The sequence below is a fragment of the Meriones unguiculatus genome, chromosome 3 (assembly GCF_030254825.1).
Source record: "Meriones unguiculatus strain TT.TT164.6M chromosome 3, Bangor_MerUng_6.1, whole genome shotgun sequence".
Taxonomy (NCBI): Eukaryota; Metazoa; Chordata; class Mammalia; order Rodentia; family Muridae; genus Meriones; species Meriones unguiculatus.
The window spans coordinates 168426976-168453731 of NC_083351.1; the positions used below are offsets into that span (position 1 = coordinate 168426976).

The 26756-nt window shown below is 43.7% G+C and overlaps 1 protein-coding gene across 2 annotated transcripts in view; it reads left to right on the forward strand.

Annotated features, from left to right (window-relative positions):
• The first annotated feature begins 977 nt into the window (after nucleotides 1-977).
• Fras1 (Fraser extracellular matrix complex subunit 1) overlaps nucleotides 978-26756 on the forward strand; it is a 403016-nt gene continuing 377237 nt past the window's right edge. The window contains exons 1-2 of one of the 2 annotated variants that reach the window (XM_060380978.1): nucleotides 978-1439; nucleotides 11039-11070. In XM_060380978.1, the coding sequence (XP_060236961.1) occupies nucleotides 1367-1439; nucleotides 11039-11070 (105 nt within the window). In that variant the 5' untranslated portion in view covers nucleotides 978-1366. The remainder of the gene's footprint in view (nucleotides 1440-11038; nucleotides 11071-26756) is intronic. The other variant, XM_060380977.1, reaches the window with a different exon arrangement.

Below are 26756 nucleotides of genomic sequence, written 5' to 3' on the forward strand. Positions count from 1 at the left end.
ACACGTGCCCAAAGACTCCAATCCCCCTCCCCCCCAGGGTCCAAAAGCGAAGAGGACCCCCGGATCTGCTCCAGGTGTTCAGCAGCAGTGGGCGAGCTGAGAGGTGGGGAGGTAGCAGTTAGGATCTGGGTGTGAGCAGCCCGTGACCGGCTTCTCCGGCAGGAGAGTTGTGGACCTGGCTCCAGGACCCTCCACAGTGCCTGAACGGAGACCTAACCTCCGTTAGCCCGCCCTCCGGTGTGACCGCTTTCGATCCCGCCCCAGACAAAGCCAATCCCCCCCACTCCTGCAGGATGAATAAGGGGATCAGGTTGCTCTCTCAGCTTCCCCCACCCCCTCACCGCGGCTCCCCTTCTCCACGTGACTCTCCGGAATCTTTGCCAAAGCTCGGAGTCCCTGAGTCCATTTTCACACCCAGCAAAGGAGAGAAGAAGGAGGCAAGGGAGGCGGAGCGGACGTGCTTTAGATGCGGGGATCCACTCGGGGACTTGTCTCTTGCCTTTCTGGGCCCCTCATCTGAGGAGCATTGAGTTGAGGGTCTCCTCCAGCCTCTCTCTTCCCCTCCGGTGCATCTACAATCACGGCCCCACCTCCGCTTGGGTAATCTCACCTCCGCCCTGCAGCTCAGCTCGGGGGCGGGGGGCGGAGGGTGCACGGTGCGGGGAGGTGGGCGTCGGAGTGGAGCAAGCCGCGCCCCTCCGCACGCCTCCTCCCGGCGAGGGGCGGGGACGGGAAAGTGGCAGCAGCGCCCCCGGCGCCCTCGGTGCGGAGCTCTGGAAGCGCCCGCAGCAGCCCGGCGGCGCGGTGCGGCGCGGCTGCAGCGCCCCCCGAGTCCCGGAGCTCCCGCAGGGCCGCACAAAGTTTGCAGCTGGCGGCCCTGCGCGTTCGAGACCCCCCTCCCCCAGCGCCGCGACCCCCCCCCCCTCCAGCCGACGCCACGCCGACGGACGGGGGGCGTGCCGAGAGAACTTTGAAAAGCTGCCGAGGTGGAACCTGCGCCCCGCATCTCGCCAGTTTGGGGACCTCGGGAGGAACTGGTGTAGCCCGGGGGGGAAGGCTGCGAGATCCCAGCCGCCGCTGAGCCGCAACTTTCCGCGCTGGACTCGGCGGCGATCCGAGCTTCGCCTCGTCCTAGCAGGCTCGGCTCACGGGGGTGGCCGCTCGGCTTGGGGAGCCGGCTGAGCCTCCCTGAGGGTCGCTCTTGGCGGCATCCTTCTCGGGTGCACTCCCCACCGTCGAACCTCCGCTCCGGGCGGAGCAGCCCGCGTCTCCCCGCTCCCGGTGCCCGCAGCCCTGGGGTTTGGCGAAAAGCAGGTTCTTGGATGCTGAAAGGCTGGCTTCCTCCTGCGAGAGCGCCGCGGCGGCGATGGGTGTCCTCAAAGCGTGGCTGGGGGTGGCCCTGGCGCTGGCGGGATTTGCGCTGTTGCCTCTTTGCGAAGGTAAAAGAGCCGTGCCCCGTGTGTGATGTGATGTGTGTGTGTGTGTGTGTGTGTGTGTGTGTGTGTGTGGTGTGTTCGTTCGTGCAGTTTAAAAGACTCAGCGGGGTTTGGAGTGTGGTGGGCTGGGTGGAAGTTCTGGTTTGGCTTTTCCTAACCCTGCTGGAAATCCCCACTCTGGTCAGACACAGCCCGGCCACGGCCTCCTCTCTGCTCTTTTGGGGCTGGGTGGGTGGCCTCTTGAGGTGACATTTCTGAAAACGATCTTCCTTCCACTTCTACCCTAAGTCTAGGTGAGGAGCGAGCAGTGCTCTCCTGGGAAACATAAAATCCTCATCTAAGCTCCATGGTTTTTCTGTTTGTTTTTTAAACCTTCCTCGCCCCAATACGAGTCTCCCTTCATCCCCTTAAAGACCACTTAAGATTTTATAAGTAGTGGGTTAGAGTTGGATGTCGACGTTTCAGTTGCAGTGAAATACGTTTTACCCAGGACCGAGAGCACGAGGCTGCCTGCTTCTCAGGGGGAAAAAGTGGTTAATGAGAGTGTAGGTTCTTCTTTTCTCCCTGGGTGTTCGCTGGGTGGGTGGGGGGCCTCCAGCCCTCCTCCTCAAGGGCAGGGGGAGAGAAAGGAATCTTGAGTGCTGTGGCCGGGATAGCGCACGCAATCTCCGCTCAGATAATAAATCAGTTAGGAAATCAAGAGTTGGGGTGAGGGGAGGGACGTGCTGAGTCTGGTGCCTCGCCCCCCCTCCCAGCCCCTGGGGCGCGCAGTGAGCTCTCACCTGCTCAGAGCCGCGGGGACAGTGGCGGGGGTGGGGTGGGGTGGGTGAGCACTCACGGAGGGGGAAGGGAGTGGCGGGCTGGGAAAGGGACCACTTCGCTGCCCTCTCCAGAGCCGTGGCGCCTCATCCTTACCATCTGTCCCTTAGCAAGCGACCTGGTCTTGGAAAATCCACGTTCGGACTTTGAGCACAGGTTAAAGCGCCACCTTCTCACACTCTCGTGGCAATTATGTCAAAAGGGTTCTATTTCCAGGAAAAGCACTCCGCGGGGCGGCGGGGTGGGGGGGTGGGGTGGCGGTTGCTGTGCAGCCATTTTCAAACAGTGGACAACCTGTTAAAAAAAAAAAACAGAACTGCGTACGCGCATGTGTATGCATACTTAAAGAAATGTGAAGTTTAATTATAGTAATTAACCAGATGGGAGAGTCAGCCCGGGCTCCCAAAGTTCAACTTAGGACTTAAAAAAAAAATTACAGTTTCACTTGGTGGCAGTTTCTTACTTAAAAATTATATCCCAACAGCACAGAAAACATGATATCACTCCTGGATTGCACACCAGGGGGCAGTTGGAGCGATGCTGTTTCTCAGAAGCGAATCTCTTGAAATGACAAAAGCCATTATTATTAAGAGGCTATGGGGTGTGCTCCGTGGAGGGTTGGTGGATCTGGCAGGCAAAGTGTGTACTGCCGAGGGGTGTGTGTGTCTGTGTGTGTGTGTCCCCTCCCAGGCTTCTTTGGAGAACTTTGCATCTAATTTCCTTACCCACCGTCAGAGCCTTCTGGATCAGCTCACAAATTAGATCTCAGATTGACAGGTGTCTGATAGTTCGCAGCCAACCCATGATGCTTAGCTCCCGGTGAATGAACGTCGCCATCTACTGAGCACGTGTTATTTCCCGGTAGTATGCTAAGCATTTTACGAACTTTGTCTCATTTAATGTGTTTAATTGTGTGATAATGGTCTCCCACACACAAATCAGCTGTCGGCTGATAAGGCTTTTGCTTTGCACCAGTAAGGGCTTTCTTTTTCTTTAAACCTAAGGTATTGAGACATAAAACATGTGGACTTTAGAGATCTCCTCGAGTGTTATTATTAATCCAGGGGGTGATTTTTAAAAACAGGCAGCCACATGTGCCTTGCTGGATGGACCAGATCGGCACATTTCGACCTGCCAACCCGTGGGAGAAATCACTGTTTTCTTCTCAGTGAACAACAGGGAAAGCTTGCAGTACTCTACTAATCCTCCCCACAGTTAGAGTTGCTGTGGTGAGTTCCTCCCCAGCATCCTGTGAGCTGAGAGCAAGCAGTTCCAGTCACTCCTGAGTCTCCAGCCTGTAGCTGGGTGAGTGCTCAAGAGGGATTGCCAAGTAACATTCTTTTCAATTAACTTAAATAGATCAGCCTCCATGATGGACCCACTGACCTTGAATGAACCATCTAGCTAAATGAGGAAGGTACTGTGTAGGGGTAGCTTTAAATATGCTTTCTAATTATAAAGAGAGAGAAACATCAGGGGTCAGGGCTGAAGATCAGTAATACAGCTTTTGCTCAAGGCCCTGGGTTCAACACCCAGCATGGCAAGGGGGAAAAAAAGATTTCACTGAGACTTTCAGGTTCTAAATTTTTATCTCAAGTACCAAGAGAAAGATGAATTTTTATAACCAAGTTGTTGGCAGTGTTATTGTATATTGCCTAAGGTCTGCTAAGCTGATAAACTGTGATCTGAGGCCTTAATAAAAATCACAAAGTCACGAGGAAGCTTCAAACATGGCTGCTTTCTGAATCAGAGAACAGCATTTTCTGGAGACTCATCTTGAGGTGTGCTTATGCATGGAAATTATGCAAGTTCAAAACAGATAGGTAGCTGGTGTGGGTCTGGGAAATAATATTGGAGACCTGAACCCTAGGTCAAAGTAGGGTACCACCAAAGTTCAGCTTGTTGAACAAGTGAGATTTGTTGGGGTTACTTACAGGAATATAGGTGAGGGCTTATTCACAGGAGCAGAAGTGACTCAGAGACCTGCTGTATTGCCACTCCCCACTCCATGACTTTAGCTAATCCCACACTCGCCCTAGTTGCTCCTGTTCCTACTATTAGCTGATTACACTGGAAAGGATCATTTGATTGAGAATTTGCTTTATTTACAGGTATGACAGTTGTTTTGGTTCCATGTTTGGCCAGAGAGCTCTGATGGTGAGGCATTCTGTGCTTAAAGCTCAGCCTTGGAGAGGGACGGCATTGGCTAAACCAACAGCCCCTCTCTATCCTTCCTTCTGCAATCCTTTCTCGAGAGCTCTTATGTCATATTAGTCTTGGTGGGACTTGGCAATTCTGATATCATAGAGAACAAAGCAAAACATCCCTTACCTGGAGTGGTTAGCTTCAAAGGTGTTCACATGTCTCCAGAACTATAATGTTGGTAAAATAGCAGCAGGGCTATGAGAACATGTGGCCCTTCTTGGGTGTCTCAGGATTGAGATTTTACAGGCTCCCATTGATCGATGGTGACTGCAAATTTGCAGCTTTGGTTTTCATCACTCCCTGCAAGTAGAAATAGATACGTGATGTATTACCATAGGTTCTTGTTTCTAATATACTGCATTTCCACTTCCCTCTGGGATTAGATTTTCTGTATCACCTTCCCCATAGACATCCTGGAGTGGGGACTCAGCCATCAATATTCACTGTTATGGACTTGGGTGGCAACCTCACTCAATTTTATTCACGCACAAGTAGTCATAAAATACTCTGCCACATGGCTGAGAAGAGGGGACGGACAACCACATGACTAAGCTGGAGCCTCATGCCAGATCTTATGGTAGCTCAGAAGCAGTCGGCCCATTTTTGTTTTACTGTTCTATTAATTGATCTGAATCCTGGCTGACAGTAATCAGGATGTGAGCCATTCTGTCAGTCCAGAAATGATTCTCTTTTAACTATTCCACAGTGTGCCCAGCCATATGCTGAATTACAGCACAACATAAAGCTTGAACATTTAAATGCCAACTTGTGGCTGCTTGATCCTAATGAGTCATCTTTTTGTGATACCCTGTGTGCTGGCTACTTTTATGTCAACTTTCGTTATCTAAGAGGAGGGAACCTCAACTGAGGAAATGCCTCTGTAAAAGCCAGCTCTAAGGCATTTTCTTAATTAGTAATTGATGGGGGAGGGTCCATTCCACTATGGGTCGTGCCATCCCTAGGCTAGTGGGTTTTGGTTTTTATAAGGTTAGGCTGAGCAAGCCAGGAGGAGCAATCCAGTGAGCAGCACTCCTCCATGGCCTCTGCATCAGCTTCTGCCTCTTGGTTCCTATCCTGCTTGAAGTTCCAGCCCTGACTTTTCTTGATGGACTATGGTGTGGAAGTATAAGCCAATTCCCCCTCCCCCATTTGCCTTGGTCATGCTGTTTCATCAGAGTGATAGCAGCCCTATCCAAGACTCCATGCTCTCTAAATTTACTCTTATCTTAATGGCTTTATGTGCCATGTTTTGTTTTGACCAGTGTGTCTGTGTTCTGTGGCAGACCTTTCCTGGGAAGACACAACACACAGCTCTACAGGTACTCACTCCAAATAGGAGTCCATGATGGATCAAAGTAGGGCACCACCAAAGTTCAGCTTGGTGAACCAGTGAGATTTGTTGGGGTGACTTGCAGGAATATAGGTGAGGGGGGTTACTCACAGGAGCAGAAGTAATTCAGAGGCAGCTGTGGCACCAGATCCCACCTCAGCATGGGTGACATCTATCAAAGCTGGGTAACTGGCACACACGGCACAGCTTGCAGAGTGTCCTTTCCAGGTGGCTCAGTTGGTCTGAGCCTCTTCTAGGCAGCTGAGCTGATCTTTGCTCCTTCTGGGCAGTTTGCCTGGCCTCTGCTTCTTTTTTGCAGTTTGGCTCCTCTGGGCGTGACTCTTAGCAATCTGTACTCTATACACTCTTGGGGAGAAAGCAGGGGGGATAGTGAATCTCACCAGCTTCAGGAACTTCCTGAAGCTATTGTGTGTTTACTTGCTGTTGTATGGAGCTTTCTTTGCGGTATTTTGCTACCCCTTGGAACAGACTGAAGTTTCAGCTCCCTGTAAGCATCCCATCTTAAGTTTCTTAGAAAATGCAAAGTTTTCATCAAGAAGCAAACTGCTACACGGAAGTCTGACATTTTATGGCTGTTGGATTTAACTATTTTAATTAACTCTGTTACCAGCTCCTAACTCTGTGGCTAATAGTCTTTTGGGTGGTACAAATTATATCTCAAAACTTTCCTGAAAAAACATTAAATTTTATATAGGTGCCTCATAAAGGAGTGCATAATAATCTCCAAGAGGCTTCAGAAAAGATGCCCTCTGTGGCTTTTATTTTATGCAGGTAACATTTGCACATGTGACTCAGGGAGAACTGTTCCAGACTCAGGATACAGGCTTGCTTCATGGTGCTCTGTTATTGTAGGAGCAATATTCCGCACTCTAAAAACTAAGATGCTGGTCTCTCAATTGTAGTCCATGCTCTGAAACTAGAGATAGCCTTAGCCTGAGAGTTCCACTGTCAACTGTGGCCCTACCCCCCAGTTTTCCTGTAAAGAGAGCCCGCTCCTCCTTCTAGGTCTTTACTGTTCTAACAGTTCATCTGAAGCTGTAGTTTTTCTTAAGTTCATCTAAGTCCAAACCACAGACCCCCAGGGTTGTTCTAGTATTCCTTAAGAAAGCAGTGAATGGGTGAAGAAGGGAGTAGCTGCGTTTTTCATATGATGTGATTGGATGGAATAATGGCCTCTCTGCCTTTCTTGTGCCAGGAGATGCTCCCAGCACCTACTGCCAGAAAGCATCGCAGCTTCATCTGTTGGTGGGTGTGCAAGCCTGCCATAGCGTGGGAGAAATATGCTTGCTTTGGATGGCCTCGTCTGGCTTTGGGTGATGATAAATGTTTGATGGGACTGGGCATCATACTGAAATGCTTTATTTCCCCCAGAGAGTAGAAATGAGGTTTTGGAAAGTGTGTTACATGGGCAGCTGCCTTCTGGGTAGCACTGTTCGTTTTAGGAAAGCCCTCAGAGGGCAAAGCTTATTTCTTTTGGAATTGCGCATCATGGAGTAACCCAAATTGAGTTATTTCTTTTTCTAATGATGGAATTTATCAGCTACATATTGTTTGACTTGGGTCTGTCCCAGATGTTTGGCTTAAAGAAGCACAAATGTAGGGCTGTTCTCAAGGCTGCTGGGTATTTTCATGTTGCAGTGAGTTTATAGTTTATTTCTAACCAGACTTCCCAAAATGAGCTTTGCTATGGCTGTTTGCTTATTTCCTAAGGTACTGGATTTCCTTACGAGCCTCCAGAAGCAGGTCATTTTTGCAAGACAACCTTATAGAGACAAGAACTAAAATTACCCTGTAATGATGTTTTGGCCAGTGATGGCTAGTAGATACACTGACTAGGAGGTTATATACCTAGGAGGTTATACTGCCTAGGTCTTGGTGTTTTAGTTTGTGTCATTACATACTGTGATGTCCACGTGACAATGAAATGACCTAATGATGCATTTCTTGGAAAGTTGCCTTGTATAACTGTATGAGAGGATGATCTTATTCTAAAGGTTAACTATTGCCTTTTTTTCCTATAAAAATTAAATTTCCTAGAGTATTTTAAAGGTTACACACTTGAAAACATCATGACATACATGATAAATGCATACAATTTTATCCTTCAACTAAAAGAAAACCTGAATGTGTCACAGATACTCAATTGCTTAGCCATTAAGAGATTAATAGTCTGAAAAATGATTCACTTTTGTTAAATTGTACCTAAGCGGTGTAATCTTCATTATAATTTTAAAAACATCATTATAATTTTTATAGTTATAATAAGCATCAGAAATAAGTAAATGTGTGTTTAAATAACTTAGAAAGTGAATTGTGGGCATGAAAGTAAAAGCCGACTGACTTTGGAAAGTAAACGGGATGGGGGGAGGGGTAAGAGGATTAATAGTGGAGGAAAACTGATCAAGGCATGAAATATACACACATAAAAAAGATGCCATCACGAAGCTCATTATTTTGAATGATGAGTATAGCTGACAAAATTTAAAAACAATATTGTTTACTGGGGCAACGGCTCGGTTGGTAAAGTGAGCTGTCACTCCAATATGAAGACCTGAGTTCGATACCCAGGACCCATGCTTGCACTCCCATCCCAGGAAAGTGGAGATACCCACCAAGCCAGGCCTGCTTACAAGTTCCAGTCAGTGAGAGATCCCGTGTTAAAACACAAGACAGAAAAAAGCCATGCAAGGACACCTACAGTTGAGGTTGATCTCTGGCCCCTTGCACGCGCATGTCCACACACACACACACACAATTGTTGAGGTATATATTTCTCCTAGATGCACATGATTGTTTAATATTTATGCACACATATATCTCCTTTCTTATGACATATTATAGATTGAAATACTATCTTCAGAACAAAATTTCTTAAAAATAGGTCAAGTTGAGACGAATTTCTTCTCAAGGTTTTATCTCAAGTTTTTCTTATTTGAATGCCAAGGACATAAAAGTCATATTAGCGAATTTGCCCATAGAGCTCTTTCATTCAAACCCAAGTGTAAATAGCCATCTCATTTTCTTTAAAGATGGTTAGTTCCTTGATTGATAGGGAAAGTAGGCCAGCCATTTGCTGTGGAGTCAGCCTATTCGGAATCCACTGGGAAACAGCACTGGAAACAGCACTGTAATCAACCTTCTGTCCCTCCTCGGAAACCAACTGCACCCCGCTATGATATGCTTCTACCTTGATGCATCTGCCTTCTCGACGGCTGTTCTGCGTTTCGTTTGCTGAGACTAGCCGATAAGCGTGACTCACAGCTGCAGCCAGGTTAGGTGACACCTGTTGTGCTGTTTTAAAAATTGCTGGAGAATGTGTGCACACTTCTGAAAACTAGGATTGCGGTTTTTATATCGTTTTAAAACATGAAACTTAGAGATGCTTTTTCTGATGTGCTGGCTGTTCAGGATGTAAGCTCCCCCAGGCAAAGGCCGCTGTCTTCTGCATTTAGAACACCTGATCCTTTTCTTTTTTTTATTTGCTGTGTAATGACTGAAAACTATAAAGATGTATCAATTCATAAGCAGCACGTCAAGGAAAAGCATGGAATGAGGATTTTGGAAGTCCAGGGCTCAATAGAACAGTGCTTTTCAAGCAGCTGGCAAATATGCAAGTGGTTCTCAACCTGTGGGTCATGACCCCCTTGAAGACTGAATAGTGTTTTCACGGGATCACATGTCAAACAGTCTGCATATCAGATATTCACATTATGATCCATAACAGTAGTCAAATGGTAGTTATGAAATAGCAACAGGATGATTTTGGGTTGGGATCACAACACCATGAGGAACTGTATTAAAGGGTCGCAGCATTAGGAAGGCGGAGAACCAGCGCTCTGTGCTGTCCCACACAGTGGCTTAACCTCCCCAGTAGAGCACATACTGTATGAAAGGCATGGGATCGGTGCTTTCCTGTTTGTATAGTAAGGTAGCGAATGCCTACTATGTGGGCAGGTGGGAAAGATGTTCAGAGAAGGAGAGGCAGTCCCTAACCTGAGCATGTGTACATGGTGAGGCAGAGGCATCCCATTTAGCAAGAATGTCACATGCGGCCATGGATATGGTTTCAGCCCTATAATCCCAGCTCTCCAGAAACCAGGCAGGAGGATTACAAGTTGTGGGCCAATCTGAGCTACACAGGGAGACCTTGTTTCAAGACAAACAAGTGTGAAGCAACCAGCCAAACAACCAAACAATAGCAACAAATGAAAATGGAATAGCACAGGGAAGTGTCAAGAATGGGTTGGCAAAAAAAAAAAAAAAAAAAAAAATTCAGGCATGAAGGGCTATGAAATTTAAAGGAGAAGAAATGTTATCCTGTCCAAGATGGGGTCAAGTTCAAGAATCCTGAGCAGGCCAAACGCATCTCCAGAGCAACTGAAAATGAAAGAAACTTTGAGACATGAAAATTATTATGGGATAAATTGGCCCCTTGAGTTGATCTGGAGAATTTAGGTAGCAAAGTATGGAAGAGAAACTTGGATAAGTAAATTGGGATTGGATTATGGAAGCTTTTGCGACAGAGCCCAAGGATAATAGCATTGTATTTATGCTATGCCACTATAAATACATTTTTTAAATTAAAATATAACCATATCACTTCCCTCCATTCTCCAACCGTATCACTGCCTTCCTCCAACTATTCCGTCCACTCCCCCTTGAATTCCTGGTCTTTTCTTTGTTAGTTATTATCACACACACATACACACACACACACACACACACACACACACAGAGAGAGAGAGAGAGCTACTAAGTTCCCTCAGTGTTGCATGCATGAGCTTATTTTCAGGGCTGACCACTTGGTATCGGATAACCAATTAGGGGCCTTTTCCCTGAGGAAAGACTACTTGTCTTGATCTTCGCATTCCTTTGATGTCTATAGTTCTTTGTCAAGGGGTGGGGACCCCTGAGATGACCCCCTTCTGTGTCAGTATGTCTGTGAATGCTGTTCTTGTTTGGGTCTTGTTTAGGCACCCATATTGTTGAGGCATAAAGACATTTCTTTTAAAATTCAAATAATATTCTTTAATCATGTCCTTTGTCATGTGTGTGCACGAGACGCTGATTTGACGTAAGAAGTTTTTCCCACTAGGGGAAGAATGTTCAAACCTTTGAGTAGTTCGCTGAGTCTGATGTGAATGGAGTTAAGGGAAATGCATGCTGGGTAGTGACTGTTAAGTTTGTTGTGCATCACTTTTTAATTCTTTGTTTTTTTCTCCCACAGGTGCTTGTCTGTATCAGGGTTCCTTGCTTGAGGTAGGTCAATCTTAATCTATTTGTTTTTGTTGTAAGATGCTTGCCTGAGATGACTGAGTGAGTGAGGTGATTGTAAAATTTATTTATTTCTCTTCATGGGTTGAAGATTCCTCCTCATTCAGGTACCCATCGGGCTCAATTACTTAATAACTTTTCGAGAGTAAATTAGTTCCATTTGGATACTCAGGTGTTGAATGAGAAGTTAAATCCCCCACTCCACCATTTGCATTCGATGGCTGTCCTTTGTGTTCTTTCAGTCAGAGATAATTGGATCCCATCCTCTTGTCACATATGAACTAGGGCACAAGCTGTTTATATTCCTGTTACATTGGTTTCATGCTTAGATCCCTTCTTACAAAAAAACAAAACAAAACAAAACAAAAAAACACCAAAACTATTATTAAATTCAGTACAACAGAAAAGATTCCTGATTATTTTCCTGAATGATAAGCTTGGTTTTGGTAAACAACAAACAAATTAGCATTTTTATCTCTGACCCTTTGCCATACCGGCTTGGCAGAACTGATTTTGAATTTAACGTCAGAATGACTTGGGGGAAAGGCTGATTTGAGTCTTGTGTGTTCCTTTTCATTAATAATGTACTGTGGTGCATAGCAGTGTGCTAAAGCCTTATTGAAAAGACTGTCTACACTCCATCAACTCTAATAAATGGTGTGACAAGTCATTCTTCACCACTTTCTTAGTTTGGGTTTAATACATGCTGCAATAAAGTAGATGACGAGGGCTGGGCAGGGTGTGTTCATCTACACAGCAGGCTGCTATTGACATGTGTGATTTTAGTTCGTTATCTTGCATTATCCTTGTGCTGAAATAGATGAAGAATAGCTGAAGTCTCCAGGAGTCTAGATAATTATAGATATTCGAAGTAATATTTTTCCAATCTGGTCTTTATATGCTATAGTTGCTGCTCTGCAGATTTATGTACTTTTTTCCTTCTTGGTATTTTTTCATTAAAGAATCAGGAAAAGCCTATTTTTTTTCCTCCCTTTCATTCCATGCCCCAAAAGCAGAATTTTCTTTCTGTTTATTCTTTAATACATTTCAGAAATCATTCTGAGATCAAAGTCTGTCATCAGTTTTGAAGATTAATAGTATGTAGTGTAGACAAGTCAGTCACCTATATTACTACAAGGAAACTGCTTTCTGTATAAAGTACTTGATATATTTTCATAGCTATTAATTCATCTGATACTGAGGCCGGTGCAACAGGCAGGCCAGCATTTCCTCTCCCAATTCAGGGTCTTATTATGGAGCCTAGTCTGGCGTTGAGCTCATGGTCTTTGAGTGCTTGAGAGAGGCTTACCAAGCCCAGAAAACCTTCTCTTTTTAAATGGAGAATTGAATAAGAGAGAAGGAGATCAAGACCTTGGCCAGAGGTCTTTGGCCTTTGAGGGATGGGTGATATGAAGCAATTTGTCTTCTTTCTGGTTTTTTCTTCCACTGCTTTCTGAAGATGTATCTAGAGTCTAGGCCATCTCCCATACTAGGATTTGCTGTGTACTTGAATAAAAAAAGCCATCAGATAATTGGTAATTGATGCTCTAGCCAACTTGCATTGAAGGGGTAACTTGATCTTCTCTGTCCATCCTCTGATCATGCCTAGTAGGGTATGCTTCCTGTACCAACTCACTCAGAAGCCCTCCAGGTGCCATCGTTGCTACCTAGACTCTGCTGGCTTTGTTCCTCCCCCTCCTCAAGCCTGAAGTACTTGAAGTATTTAGGGTTATATTTAGGAGAGGTTTTATGTCAACCAACACAACAAAGACTGTTATTCCACATTTACTTATTCAGTGACAGCTCTGGGCCTCCTAGCCTAGGTCTTGGAGAACATCTGCAAACAGATAAAAATCTCTGCCATCCTAAAGTTCAAACCTTATGTCAGGTATACCAACAAGAAATGGAACAAATAAATACAAATAAAGAAGCATAGGGTAGGAAGATGGAGAATGGACCCCACTCGGGGCCCATTACTTTAGATAGGAGGAGAAAGTAGCACTTGAACCGAGACCTCGGAGAGGTCCTTCTGAGACTAGAAGAACATTTTAGAGGGTTTCATGGTGAATATAACATGTGAGTCAGATTGGAGCCTGCAGGTCAAATAGCTGACACAAATGCCCAAGGAAGAAAGCTGAAGAGGAGTTCATGCGGGTGGGCAGGGGACGGTGTGTCCAGCCTTGGCCTGGATCTTGCTTGTCCTTTCAGTAAGGTGGATGAACCATTGGAAGTGCAAGAGAAGTGACAAAACCTGACTTATCACTTAATTAAACCACTGGAATAGGAATATAAAAAGAAAAAGCGCTCTTGTTTCTAGGGAAACAATGTTGAATACTTTAAAACCGGCTGTGTAGAGGTGAGTCACTAAAAACTGCTGTCAAATCAAGTGTGGGAGAAGCAGGCACAAAAGGCTGGGGAAAGCTGAAAATCTAGAGAGTCTGCATTTTGATTTATTTGTAACCTTTTGTTTTAATAAGTTTAAAATTGACAATAGCTTTTGGGAATTATTTGCTTGGAATGCACCAGGCCCTGGGTTCAATCTCTGACGTAATGGAGGTTGGGGGAGAGGGGAAGTAAAAAGGAAAGAAGGAAGGGAGGAGACAATGGGGGTGGAAGCAGATAATCTATTTTCCGTGGTAGTTAATTACATACATACTTTGTCTTGAGCCTGGTGAAGACAGACATGGCCCCTCTGCCAGTGAAACTGGAGAACAAATAAACGTGAATCTGTTTTGAATTTCAAGAGTCCAAGAGCAATACACTGTTGTAGCAGTGTGGTATACTGGTCTAGGAATTCCTAATTGAACAATTCTTCAACTCTTTGGGTGAGAGGGCCTGTCTTGTAAAACACTCCAGAGCTAGCCCTGCCTGAGGCAGCTCAGGGACGAGTTGTAAATCCACCCACATGCTCATTATTTTAGAGCTAGAAATGGCATCAGAGATCTTGTTGTGTGAGGTTCTTATTTTGTGGTCAAGGAAAGTAGGTCAGGCATGTGAAGTTCTTGGGGCCCACTCCCTTGCCTAAGTGGGCAACCAGAAGGAGACCTGGTCAGCTTAAAAATGGCAAGTGTCAGCTTCATGCAAAAGGCTTCCATAAAATGGGGCCAGAGAGGTGGTTCCGTGGTTTAGAGCACTGGCTGTTCTTCAGGGGACCTGGATTTGATTCATGGCAACCACGTGATGACCCACCTCTGTCTGTAACTCTAGTTCCAGGGGATCTGAGGCCCTCTTCTGGCTTCGGCAGGAACTTACACATGTGATGCACAGACTACACACTGACAAAACACTCATACATGTGAAATAAATAAAGTTTAAAAAATTTAGTAAAACATTAAGTTCCGGGCGGCATGGATGCAGGCAGTTCTTAGGTGCTAGTTGCTACCCTACCTGTGTCTTGTGAAGTTGCCTCTCACTGACAGCCCTGTTTGCTCCCCTCACTACTTAAAGAGGTTAGGAAGGAGCAGAACATTCATGGCCCTGGTACGGAGTAGTGACCTGGGTTTGATCCTTCCTCCTCTGCTGCAGAGCAGCTCTGTGACCTTGGGCACATCATACAACCTACTCAGTTATGACCTGCTCTGTGAAATGGGGACCAAGAAGGCTCCTTCAGAAGCATTTTTAATGGAATAAAAAACACAGAATGCGTGTGGCAGTGTGCCAATACAATACCTGGCTTGTGCTTTTATGCCATCGCTAATTTTCCTTTTACGAACGCTGAAGAAAAGGGAAAAGGATGGCGTGCAAGTATTGCTGGTATTTTAAAACTTCCAGCAACTCAGGAAATAAGGAAGCAGAGGTTCAGAAAGTGTGTACTAACCCTCATCGCCAAGTCTTATGGCCTGCAAGTGTCAGGAGGACATGGGTTCAAACCTGCTTCTGACTCTAAACCATCACATCCAGCATTCTGTTCCTCACAGCCTGGCTTGCCTCTGAGCACGAGTAGCTTATTTTAACCTCAGCCCTGTGTGTCCAGCTCCCTCCCCACTACACCTGCCATGCAGTTGTCTCTGCCAGTCTCTACCCCTGACCTCCTGGAAACGCCAGCTGTCCCTGGCTGACCTCTTTCTGTTCGACTGAGACTGTCCTATATGATTGCAAGTGCACCACGGTGCGAAAGCATCTGGAGGCTCATTGCATCTTAACAGGCACATAATACCATTTACAAGTTTTATAGTGTGAGTGTGTGTTTGCTCAATCTGTGTTGTGATTTCCAACTTCTGGGAACCACGGGGACTTGCAGTGGCATTCCGGGATGACATGGTCCTAAGCCATATGGATGTCAACTCTCACTTGTGCCCTGACTTCAGCTGTCCCCTTTCTCTCGCTCTGTCTTCCCTATTTTTATATTCTTTCATTTGTTGAGTCAGGGTTTGCTGGAAGGGATAAAAAGGAATACCAAAAGAACACAGAATAATCTATTTTGGGGTCTGTTTTGTGCTCCACCATACTCATACATTTTCAGACGCACAAGGCTTTCATCGAGATCAGCTCTGTGAAAGGGGACGTTTCCTAGCTCAGGGTCCGTGAGAGGGAAGCAGTTGTGATACCCTTCTGTGGTCGGAGTAACCCGTAAGCGGAAGAAGGGAAATTTTCCTGTTTTAGTTTTTCCCTATCTGCATCTGTATCTTCTGCTCTTTCTCTAGTAACCGGAATACAAAGAATTTAACTGTCCTGTTGCTTTGCATCACTGCATTCAAACCCTCCCCTTTATAAATTCCTCCTAGGCATGGATGGATTGATTGTCACCTCAGCCATCTTTCGCTGTGCCTCTAGACTGTGCCAGCCATAGAATTGCTGGCAAAATTAAAGGAGAATAAGATGATTCGCTTCACCCAAGAACACTTGGTTTAATAATACATTGTAGCCATCATCATAAAATGATCCTGGTTTGCACAAGTGAACAAAACTAATGTTCTTCACCAGACCAAACCTGTTAAATTTTGAGATACTTCTTAGACAGCTGCTGGCAAAATGAATCATAAATCATTAACTGTTAACAAACTTGAAGAGAGATATCAAGGGTGATAAAAACATGGCATGTTTACTATATATAATTTAATGCAGTAGAAAGCCCTGAGTTTTGGAGTTTTAGCCTTGGGGCTATAGCACGCCTTCTGCGTGGCCTCAGATATGATGCTCTATCTATTGCCTCAGCTCTGAGCGGTGATTCTCCTCGTGGGGCTAATTGGAAGGTTAACTGAGTTGGCGCTTTCAGTGAACCGAGGACTGACCTGGCGACGCAGCCATTCCCGTCATCCAGATGGCAGCAGGATGCTGGAGTGGACGAGATCTAGTGATGGAGGCTGGTGCATCTTGGTTCAGGGCCTGGTGCTTGAGGACCACCTTGAGTAGCGTGGTGTGTGTCACTGGGATGAAACCTTACTCCATTTCTAAACTTGTAGTTAAGAGCATTGGAGCAGACTCTGCCGGCGTCCGGAACGCAGTGCTGAACTGACGGGGACGGTCCTTGATTGTATCCCTAACTACAGTACCTCATAGCCACGTGTGTTTACTGCGTGGACTCAAGATGTGGCTAGTGAACCCCAGGAACTGAGATATACATTTTTAAAATTTTATTCTAATATATATAATAAAATATGTGTTATTCTAATATATATGTTTTAATATATTGTAATATATTAATGTAATTATTGTAATTAATGTAATTATTGTAATATATTAATGCTTTTGAAACAGGGTTTCTCTGTGTACCAGCCCTGGCTATCCTGGAAATCACTTTGTAAACCAGGCTGGCCTGGAACTCAAAAAGATCTGCCTGCTGGTGCCTTCCAAGTGCTGGGATCAAAGGCGTGTGCCACTACCTCCCAGCAAGTTTGGATTAATTTTAACAAACTGTTTGTTTGAATTTTCGTTATTGATTTATGTATTATCAGTTTGTTTCCAGTGCACATGTGTGTTGTGGAGCACATACCTCAGCTTGCATATGGAAGTCCGGGGACAACTTACGAGAGTGACTTCTCTGCTCGCACACGGGTATTGGGAATTAAACTCAGGTGGCCAGGCTTGGTGGAAAGGGCCTTTACCTGCAGAGCCATTTCACTGGCTTGGAAGTTTAGATTTAAATAGCCACTTTGACTGATGGTTATTGATTGCATTAGACATATCACCTTTGTTTGTTTGTTTATTTCTGAGACAGGGTCTCTCCGTGTAGCCGTGGCTGGCCTGGAACTTGCTGTGCAAACTCAGCTGACCTCAACTCAAACTGGCAGAGACCTGCTGGCCTTTGCCTGCAAGTGCTGGCATGAAGGATATCACACAGCACACCTGCTAGGATAGCTTTATGGATGTAAAGTTCTCAATATACTCTAGAGGGCTTAACGTTAGAATATGGTTTCATGGGTGGCTGTGGCTCTGGGGAGATGGGCATTAAACTGGCACCTTTCTCGGAATGGAAAGAAATGTAGTAAGAAATTTGCTATAATACCCTTGCTTACTGTTTCCATACAATTTGAGTAGTTTTGAGGTCATCTCCATTGTAATTCTCTGCTCCTTTTGTTCAGTATGTTTTCTGGAATTAAAGAAAGAGACAAAGTGACAGCTGAGCCATCCCCTGCAGCTGTGTCTTGCATATTTCCTGAACACTTTTACATGTGGTTGGTCAAAGTCTGGTCTACTCATGGGAGTAGATACATCATGCATATTATAGCCCAGAAGACTTGAAACCCTTTCTTCTGCCTAAGAAGCCTACGAAAACCTCCAACAGGCACAGAGAGTTCTTGGGTGCTGTTGTCTTTTTTAGATGTGCTCTGTAGTATGCTTTTCTTTTTCTTTTTCTTTCTTTCTTTTTTTTTTAATTTGGAACTGTAGCAGGAGAGGTAACCCTGTAGGCTTGATGTCCCCACATTTCATTTATGTTGGTTTTCATCAATATGCTCAGAAATTCTCTGGAGAAGGTAAATGAAGATAACTCCAGAACTTAACTGAGTAAGTGCTCTGAGTCTCTCTAAACAGAAGACTTTAGCTTAGTGGCTGCAACTAAGTCATTCCAGGCTTTGCGGCACTGGGGTGAATATGTGGCTTCCTATGAATTTATTTGGGGGGGGAAGCAATTTAGCCACTCCTCAGTTCCTTAGTTTCCTGTAAGTGTTTTAGGTAATTTTGTAACACCTTTCTAATGGGTATTATAAGATATATATTTTTAAATATCTCTTGTCCTTTGTGCTGGTTCATTTTTTTCTGTCAGCTTGACACAAGTTGGGGTCATCTGGAAGAAGGAACTTCATTTGGAAAGGTGGCTCCCTCATGTTGTCCTGTGGACTAGTTGTGGAGCATTTGCTTGGTTAATGATTAATGTGAGCAGGTCAAGCATGCTTCGGGGCAGGGCAAACCTGGGCAGGTGGTCTTGGGTTGTATCAAAAGCCAAGCTGAGTAAGCAAGCAATGGGGGACAGAGTAAGAAGCAGCATTCCTCCGTAGACTCTGCTTCAGCTTTTGCCTTTAGGTTCCTGCCTTTTGTGGGTCCCTGCCTTGGCTTTCCTCAGTGATGGACTGTGCTCAGACGTATAAACCCTTTCCTTCCCAAGTTGCATTTAGTCATGATTTTTTTTTCTGGTGATAGAAATCAAACTAAGACACCCTTTTTCATTCATTCATTCATTCATTCATTCATTCATTCATTCATCCATTCATTCATTTTACTACAGAGCAGTATGCTCTGGAGTGGGGAGGCCAGTTTTTATTTTTTTATTTTTTTTATTTTTTTAACTTTTATTAATTACACTTTGTTCACTTTGTATCCCCCCATAAACCCCTCCCTCTTCCCCTTCTTTTTTTTTTTTTTTTCAATGCAGTTTATTCAGGAACCTTGAACAATCATCTGACCCTGGGGAAAGCCAGCCCACAGCTTAAATAGCCTCTGGGTAGCCAACCCCAGCATGCCACGTGGGCAATGCAGATAGGTCCACATACATGGAAGCAAGCCAGATCCTTGGCCTTAGCCAAATGTGGAGTTGTTCGTGACAGAGAGCACTCACCATTGGGAAGGTGGAAGGCAGAAACCAGCTCCATCTTTAAGGCGCGGCATTCCGCAGCTCTCTACAGTTCCCCCTTTTTGTTTTAGATGCATCAGGCAAGAGTAGAGGTCTGATCTCTGATATTAGAAATAAATTGGGACTTTGTACTGATGTTCATTTAGGTGTCATCCACCCAAAGAGCATCAGACCCGTCTGATACCTTTTTCTCAGAGGCGGGACCTGGGGCATCAACCCGCATGCAATCAGACATGCTCTTCTCTGGGTCGAAAGCGGCTGACCCTGAGTGCAGTGCTTAGCCTCGCATCCTGAGCGTAACATTTTAGCTTTTTATGGTAGCCAACCATGCTTGGGGAGACTGTCCTGCTTCAATGGCTGTAAAGGCCTGAATGGTCATGGCTGCATTACGCTGTTGTGAGACTCTAATCTTGCATATATACCACAGGCAAACCAAGGAGACCAACACCAGAAGGCCTGCTAACGCTCCCATGCCTGCCCATTCCTTCAGATGATTCATGGCTGCAGCAATCCATGATGATAATCCTGTGGCTAGTCCTGCGTCCACTCTGGTAGAATTTACCGTGACAATGGCCACTCTCAGCTGCTCCATCGTAGTATTGAATTCTCCAGTCCAATTACCTAAAATATAGCTCGACAATTATTTAGACAGATTTGCAGCACAGGAAAAATTCTCATGTTATATGCTAGTGACTCAAAGTCCAGCATATTTTCATTGACAGCCAAGTTGAGCAATTTGCCATAGGGTATCAATTTGCTCCTGCATGAGGTCAATCCTCTGATTGAACACCATCAAGCCTCCTTTTAGTTGAGCATTAATTCCTTTTGTACAACTAAGGCATGAGCTACATTGGCTAAAAGGTTATTCAGGGTCTGAGCAGTCTGCACAGTATGACTCCTCGCTAATGCCACAGTGGTAGCTCCAACAGCCGCCAATGAGATGGCAGTAACAATGGCGGCTATAATTCCAAGATCCCTTTTTCTGTCTGAAGAGAGTCATAGTGTGAGGGGGAGGCCAGTTTTTTAAGATGACCTATTTTATGATAGAAACTTAAGTCCTCTGTCACAGAGCATCACTGCTGATATACATATATATGTGTGTGTGTGAGACTAGACAAAGTCAGTCTCAGTTTGAGACTAGACAAAGTCAGGACCAAGTGGTGGAGCTCTTAATAACTCCCAAGGGCTTCTAACTTACCTAGGGCTGCTCTGATCTGGGTTCTCTCTCTGTGGGTTGAAGGTTAGAGCTATGTGTTCCCTACTAAGGAACTCTTTGAGAGGGTGAGAAAGTCCCTGACTTGAGTGTGCAATCTATCTATTATCTATCTATCTATCTATCTATCTATCTATCTATCTATCTATCTATCTATAATCTATCTATCTATAATCTATCTATCTATCTATAATCTATCATGTATGTATGTATGTATGTATGTATGTATGTATCTATCTATCTATCTATCTATCTATCTATCTATCTATCTATCTATCATCTATCTATCTGTCTGTCCATCTATTATCTATCCATTATCTATCTATCTATCTATCTATCTATCTATCTATCTATCTATCTATCTATGAGATAGGGTCTCACTGTGAAGCCCTGGATGGAACTCACAGTGATCCTCCTGCCTCTACACAAGTGTTGAGATTAGAGGCCTGCATCACCATTCTAGCCAGTATACACTTCTTTGAAGTGAGTTGTACCCTTGAGAGCCAGGTGGCGAAGAGTGGCCTTGTCAGAGCTGCAGATGACACTCCATTCTCACTGGGGCTTTGCATGCTGTACATCTTCATCAGAGGCGCTGCTTTCTTATTTGGGAATTGGTTTCTTTGTAGGATAATTGTGTGTGAGAGGAATAATACAAGAAATTTTGTACTTTCATTGACGAATAATCCATATGCATTTTCATTCGTATTCATATTCTTGTTGGAGGAACAGATGTTTTAAATTAACAAACACATTTCTTATGCTTTGTTTGGAACGTAGAAGATGCAACTGAGTTTGGCAGCCATATTTATTTGCTCCAACTGCGTTATGTGTGATCATATATCTCAATATTCTGGTTAGGCCATACGTGGCCCTGTCCCATTTTTATTTATGTTTTAATGTTTGTGCGATTTTTTTCCCCTCAAAATTGCAGTCTAGTAGCTTGTTCTACTTTTCCGACATTTCTGTGTATAACTATAAAATATTTACATATACATGTTTATTTTATACATAGTACATTTATGTATGCATATGTATATATGCAGATAGTTTCGGGAAGAGAACTGCCACTCATTTGTGACAACTTATGGTACTATCTCATTACAGTTTACTTACTCTTTCAAGTCTTTTGCTTACTAAGGGAAAGATAATATGTGAATATCAAATGACAATTGAGTTTAGCAAGTGAGCTTATATTTTCTTGGATTTGAATTGCAAATGTCCAAAGAGAAGTTGGCTTGAAATTTTAGAATGGATAGAGTTTTGTTTCTGTGACAGGAAGGACATTTATATAAGAAATTGGCACAAAATAACTTTGAAAACAAATCATTGAGCAGCTCTATGAAAAGTAAATGCCTAACTTTTGCTGTTCCAGCTACGTCCTTTCAGCACTGAAGCTTTAGGCTTCTGGTACTCCTAAGTTGGAGTGAAGAAAGAAGGAAAGCCTCTGGGAGTAGGAAACAGGTTGTTATTAGTATCCAGGAGACCCTTGAGTTTGGGCCATGACCTGTGAGGGCTTCCCCAATAGCTTCTGAGATTGGCGATTAGGCAAGTTCATGGCATTCCTTTCCTTCAAAGGGAAATTGAATGGGCAGGAAAGCATTGCACAGAAGAGCAGATTTTATTGTTCTTTGTTATACTCTTTACATGGGTTTGCACATAGAGAACATAAGAGAATTATTAACGGAAATATTAATATTCTTTGATACGCTTCCAGGATTGACTCTCTAGGGAGAACTCGGACTAAAGGGCAAGAAATCAGGGCTGGAAGGAACTCTGAGTAAGTGCTAAGTGGAAACCATTTCCCCGGTGCTTGCTGGAGGAACAGACAGTGGTGGGATCCTGCCAGAGGACTTTGTGACTGCATTTATGGAGACTGTATGACGTGATTTAAGCTCTTATGATAAGTAGTAGCAGACAACAGCCCCCTTCCCTTTCTTCTGCTCACACAGCTCTGAATTTTTTTTAAAGATCGAATTTTCACTCCTTTGTATACATCCTAGTTGTAAGCTAAACAAGATCTTTCCATTCCCTTGTCAGGGATTAGTTAAAATCCTGTGTGTGAATGTCTGACCGAGTTGTGGCCAATAGGTTGTGCAGAGAGGTCAGTTAACACTGTTGGGAGTTTGAAAAGAGGGCCACACAGTTTCTAAAGTAAATACAAAAGTAAAAAAATATTACCCCAAGGGTTTGAACAAGTGGTAGAGGCCTTGCCTAGCCTGGCAAATCCCTGGGTTTGAATCTCAAGCACTGCTAAATAAATAAGTAAATGTCTTAAAAACACAAAAACAAAAATGTAATATATCTAAGTTGGAGGATAGAGCTTCAGTTTTCTTCCCCAGGCATAGGCATTCATAGGAGAGCTGTGATGGGCATTTTTTTCTTTTCTTGTAGAAGGTTGTAAAGACAAGAATCACTGTTTGGAGAAGCAAGAGAAAGATTTCTGTTGATAGCGTTGCTCCCTGGAACAGGAAGAGAGGCAGTGTTGTTAAACACGTCCAGTTATTCGTTTTAAATTGACCTGTTAGATAAGACAGGCTGCCTTCCTCCCAAGGAAAAGAAAGGCCTGGCGCTGCATGTTCATCCCTTTGGGGGGTAAAGAATCTTTAAAAAAAAACATAAATATCTACTAAAGGGAACTTTTGAAGGTTGGCTTTTGAATGTTGGCATGCACGTGAAGACATGGTCTCTAGAGCTGCTGCATCCGTTTATAATTTAGGTAACACGCAAAGCATGGTGGGAGATAGATGTGGAAGAGTTGGGATCCTGGAAGAGTTCAGCTATTGATCTGCAGACTTAACCAGCATAGGGACAGACTTTCCTGGGAATTTCTTGTACGGAAGAATAAATGTTCTCATTGCTTAAGCCAATATAAATTGTCTTTTCTGTTTCTTCAGTGTTTGAACCAATACCCTGTAATTAGTCAGTGGATGCACTCTACAGCGATTTAGGATAAGCATCAGTAAATAAGAGTATCATATCATGTTTCCGGCAGGAGTGGGAGGCTGAGCTTTTTTCTGCTGCTTGACCTGGACTTCATCCTTAAAATGCACGTATAATATCGTTGCACCTAAATTATAGAGCTGTTGCAAAGATAATGCGTGCACGTACCTGGGATACAGTCAGTATATGCTAGCTTCTAAAAATACTGTTCTTCAGGAGAAAACCACTTCCTATGTTGATCTTGAAATGTGGGTCAGTGTTGACTTGGAAGACGTTGGGGGGTGGGGGTGGGAGTGCTTAAGACGGGATCAGCATGAGCACACTCCTAAGTGGCAGAGGGAGCCCTGTTCGACTGAAGTGTGAGAAGCAGTGGATAAAACACCGAGGAAGAGTTTTTTAAACTCCAGCTCACATAGGCCTGGAGTAAGGCATTTGAAGTGGAAATCATTTGCTCCTGAACTCAGACTCTGTCTGACAAACTGATGCACGTTGGAGATGAGATACCGTGGCATTTCCCTCTGCTGGGTGCTCTCCTCATTTTCATCGCTGTCCAGACGCTGCTGCTCTGCAAAGCTTTGGGGAGGGTGGAGATGGCTCTGTGTGGCTCATCAGCCCCTTGTAAAAGCGAAGTCGGTCTGCAGGTGTTGCTTCGCATTGGTCAGTACTGCAAAGGCCACGTCAGCTCATCAGAAGAAGGTTCCCCTGGGGCCAGGTGACATCCCTGTTAATAGACACCACTGCCTGCTGCAGGTTTACTGTCCACCACGATGCCCTGCTATCGAGATGTCTCATAACTTTTTCATTCTTCTTTAATCTAGTCCCATTTCTCATTTGCCTTTCACAATTGGCAAAGATTAAAATTATGTTCTGGAGAGTATTAAGATAAGGCACATGGTGTTGCATTCAAATTTCTTTTGAAATTAGAAGGCTGGTTCCGTTATATAGACTACCTCAGAGACTGAGGAGTGTAGCTTTTCTCTCATGCTGGACAGCAGAATTCTTCTAGTTGCTTCTAGAACTTTCTCAGACTTTCCAGTTCCTCCATCTGAAATGTAGTTTTTAGATGAAAGATAAAGTGTCCCCAGAAGCTTTAAGAGTAGCAGGGCCACTTGACAAACTTGTACTGCTAGAAAAGATTCTTAATAGCCCGGAGACCTGGGAGAAGAGAGGAAGAATTCATAGGCAGAGCAACTCAAGTGCATATGAAAAGGAGGAAAATGTATTAAATGGCCATTTTGGCAGCCACTTTAAAAGAATCAAACAAGCTATTGAAGAAAAGACATCTTTTTATAGTTTTTACTCTGCTTCATTGATGATTCTGAATAAGAAAATTTCAATTTCAGTCAGGACATAAATATAAACTATAAAAAAAGAAATCATGAAAGCACCTAAGCTGTGTTGGAGTGAGGATTTGGGAAATTCGGTCTTTAAGATTAGGATTTTCTTTTGTATTCTTAGTGTAGTACTGCTAAGGAGAATAAAACTTAGATAATTAATAATGGCTTGTTTTATTTGTTTGTTTGTTTGTTTGTTTGTTTGGAGATGGAGACAGGCCTAGAACTTCTTACATAGTTGAGGGGCACCATGACCTTGAATTTCTGATCCTGCTCTCTCTACCTCCCAAGTGCTGAGACTATAGACATGTACCATCATGTTCCTTTTTTTTTTTTTTTTTTTTTCTGCTGTGCTTCAGCTCAAACCCAGGGCTTCCCAGATGCTAGAGAAGCACTCTACCCATTGAGACACATTCCTAAAAATGGTGTTCTTTAAAAACCAAATCATGGGGGTTGGAGAGATCACTCAGTGGTTAAGAGATCTCACAGGGGACCCAAGTGCAGTTCCCAGCATCCATATTGGGAAGCTCAGAACCACCTGTAATTCCTGAGACAGCTGCATGAACATGGTACATCTAAAGTAATTACACAGGAGTAAAATAAATAAATAAATAAATAAACTTTATCAAAGACCCAAGCCATAAAATTCGGCGCACTAATTTTGAGGGATGAAAGTTTCTTGACTGGTTTTGTAAGAGGAATAGCCTCCTGCTTTATTTATTATAGTAAAGTAATGCAGGCTTTTCCTAAAAGAATGTAAAGTACACTGAATAAAATGAAAACTCCATTAAGCCCAGTAACTTCACAAGCAAAAAGTAATTACTCTTGAATATGAGAGGACAAACCTTAGAACCTTTTCTGTGAGCGTGTGTGCTTTGTGTATTAAACAAAAAATAAACATCACAATGCATGTACTTTTCCTGCCCACTTTTAGATTTGATGTGGTATGATGGATTATTTTTTTAAGACCTACCCCTTTTTCTAATTCTTGTCTATTTGTACTGTGATCTTTCATCGATAGACTGAGACCCCAGTTCCCATTGACTGGTGTCATAGTAACCAATTACATTAGGATTGTAAGTAACATCATGATAAAGCTGTTAATGCTTCCCCAACCACTGTTAAGTCTGCATTCCCTAGGGATAGGACACTTGAGTCACATGGTGCATGTTTTTTAAGAGCACATCTGTGCATACATTTAGTACGTCATTAGCAACTTGCCCTTCAGGAAGACGTGCAGATTCACATTGCCACTGATTTCTGTATCCCTCAGTGGATGGATAAAACTAACACTCAGCTTTAGAATGATTGACTTTAAAGGAGGCTGGAGTAGAAGATGGTATTGACCAACTGGATAACATTTAAGAATACCTAATAGTACAAAACTAAATAAAACCAAGGAATACAAGCTTTTGAAAGATGTAGTCCTATGAAGAATCAATTAGGACTTAGAAAGAATCCATGCAACTATTTAAGAGCATCAAACTTTAGAAACTGAACTGGCTGAGAGCTCACATCAGTGAAAATACAAGTGAAAGGCGAAGGGAAAAGTTTGGTGGCACATGTCTGGAATTTCAGCATTCAGGAGGCCAAAGCAGAAAGATTGTGAGTTCTAGGCCAGTCTGGGGTACAGGGTAATATTCTGTAAAAACAAGTCACTATCATGGTGTTAATTACTAAATTAAAACTAAAGCCACAATGAGATATTATCTTACATCTATTAGAAAATAGTTCAGTAATCAAACCCAGGTTGGCTATGACTCCTAATAATTTGTTCTAAGGACTTAGTATAGAAGAAAGGAGGGTGGTATGTGAAGAAGGTCTTTCTGGCATTATTTATATTATAAAATGAGGAGTATCCAAATAGAAGAAAGGTTAAGTAAATCATCATAAATTAATTTGGCATGCGACATTATATGGTCATTAAAAATAATAGATAGAAAGAATATCTATAATATGCAGGCATATTTATGTCAAATAAGAGTGCCAAGTTCACATTTTATGATTAAAGCTTAAAATACAACAACAACAACAAAAAAAACCAAAACAAAAAACCAGTCTGTACATGATCTAAGCTTGGCAGGGTAAAAACCTGATTGGTCCACGGAACAAAGAAAGCTTGCACGTAGAGAACATGGCCAGTAATGAGAGAAGATGAGGAGAGAGTGGATGGAGA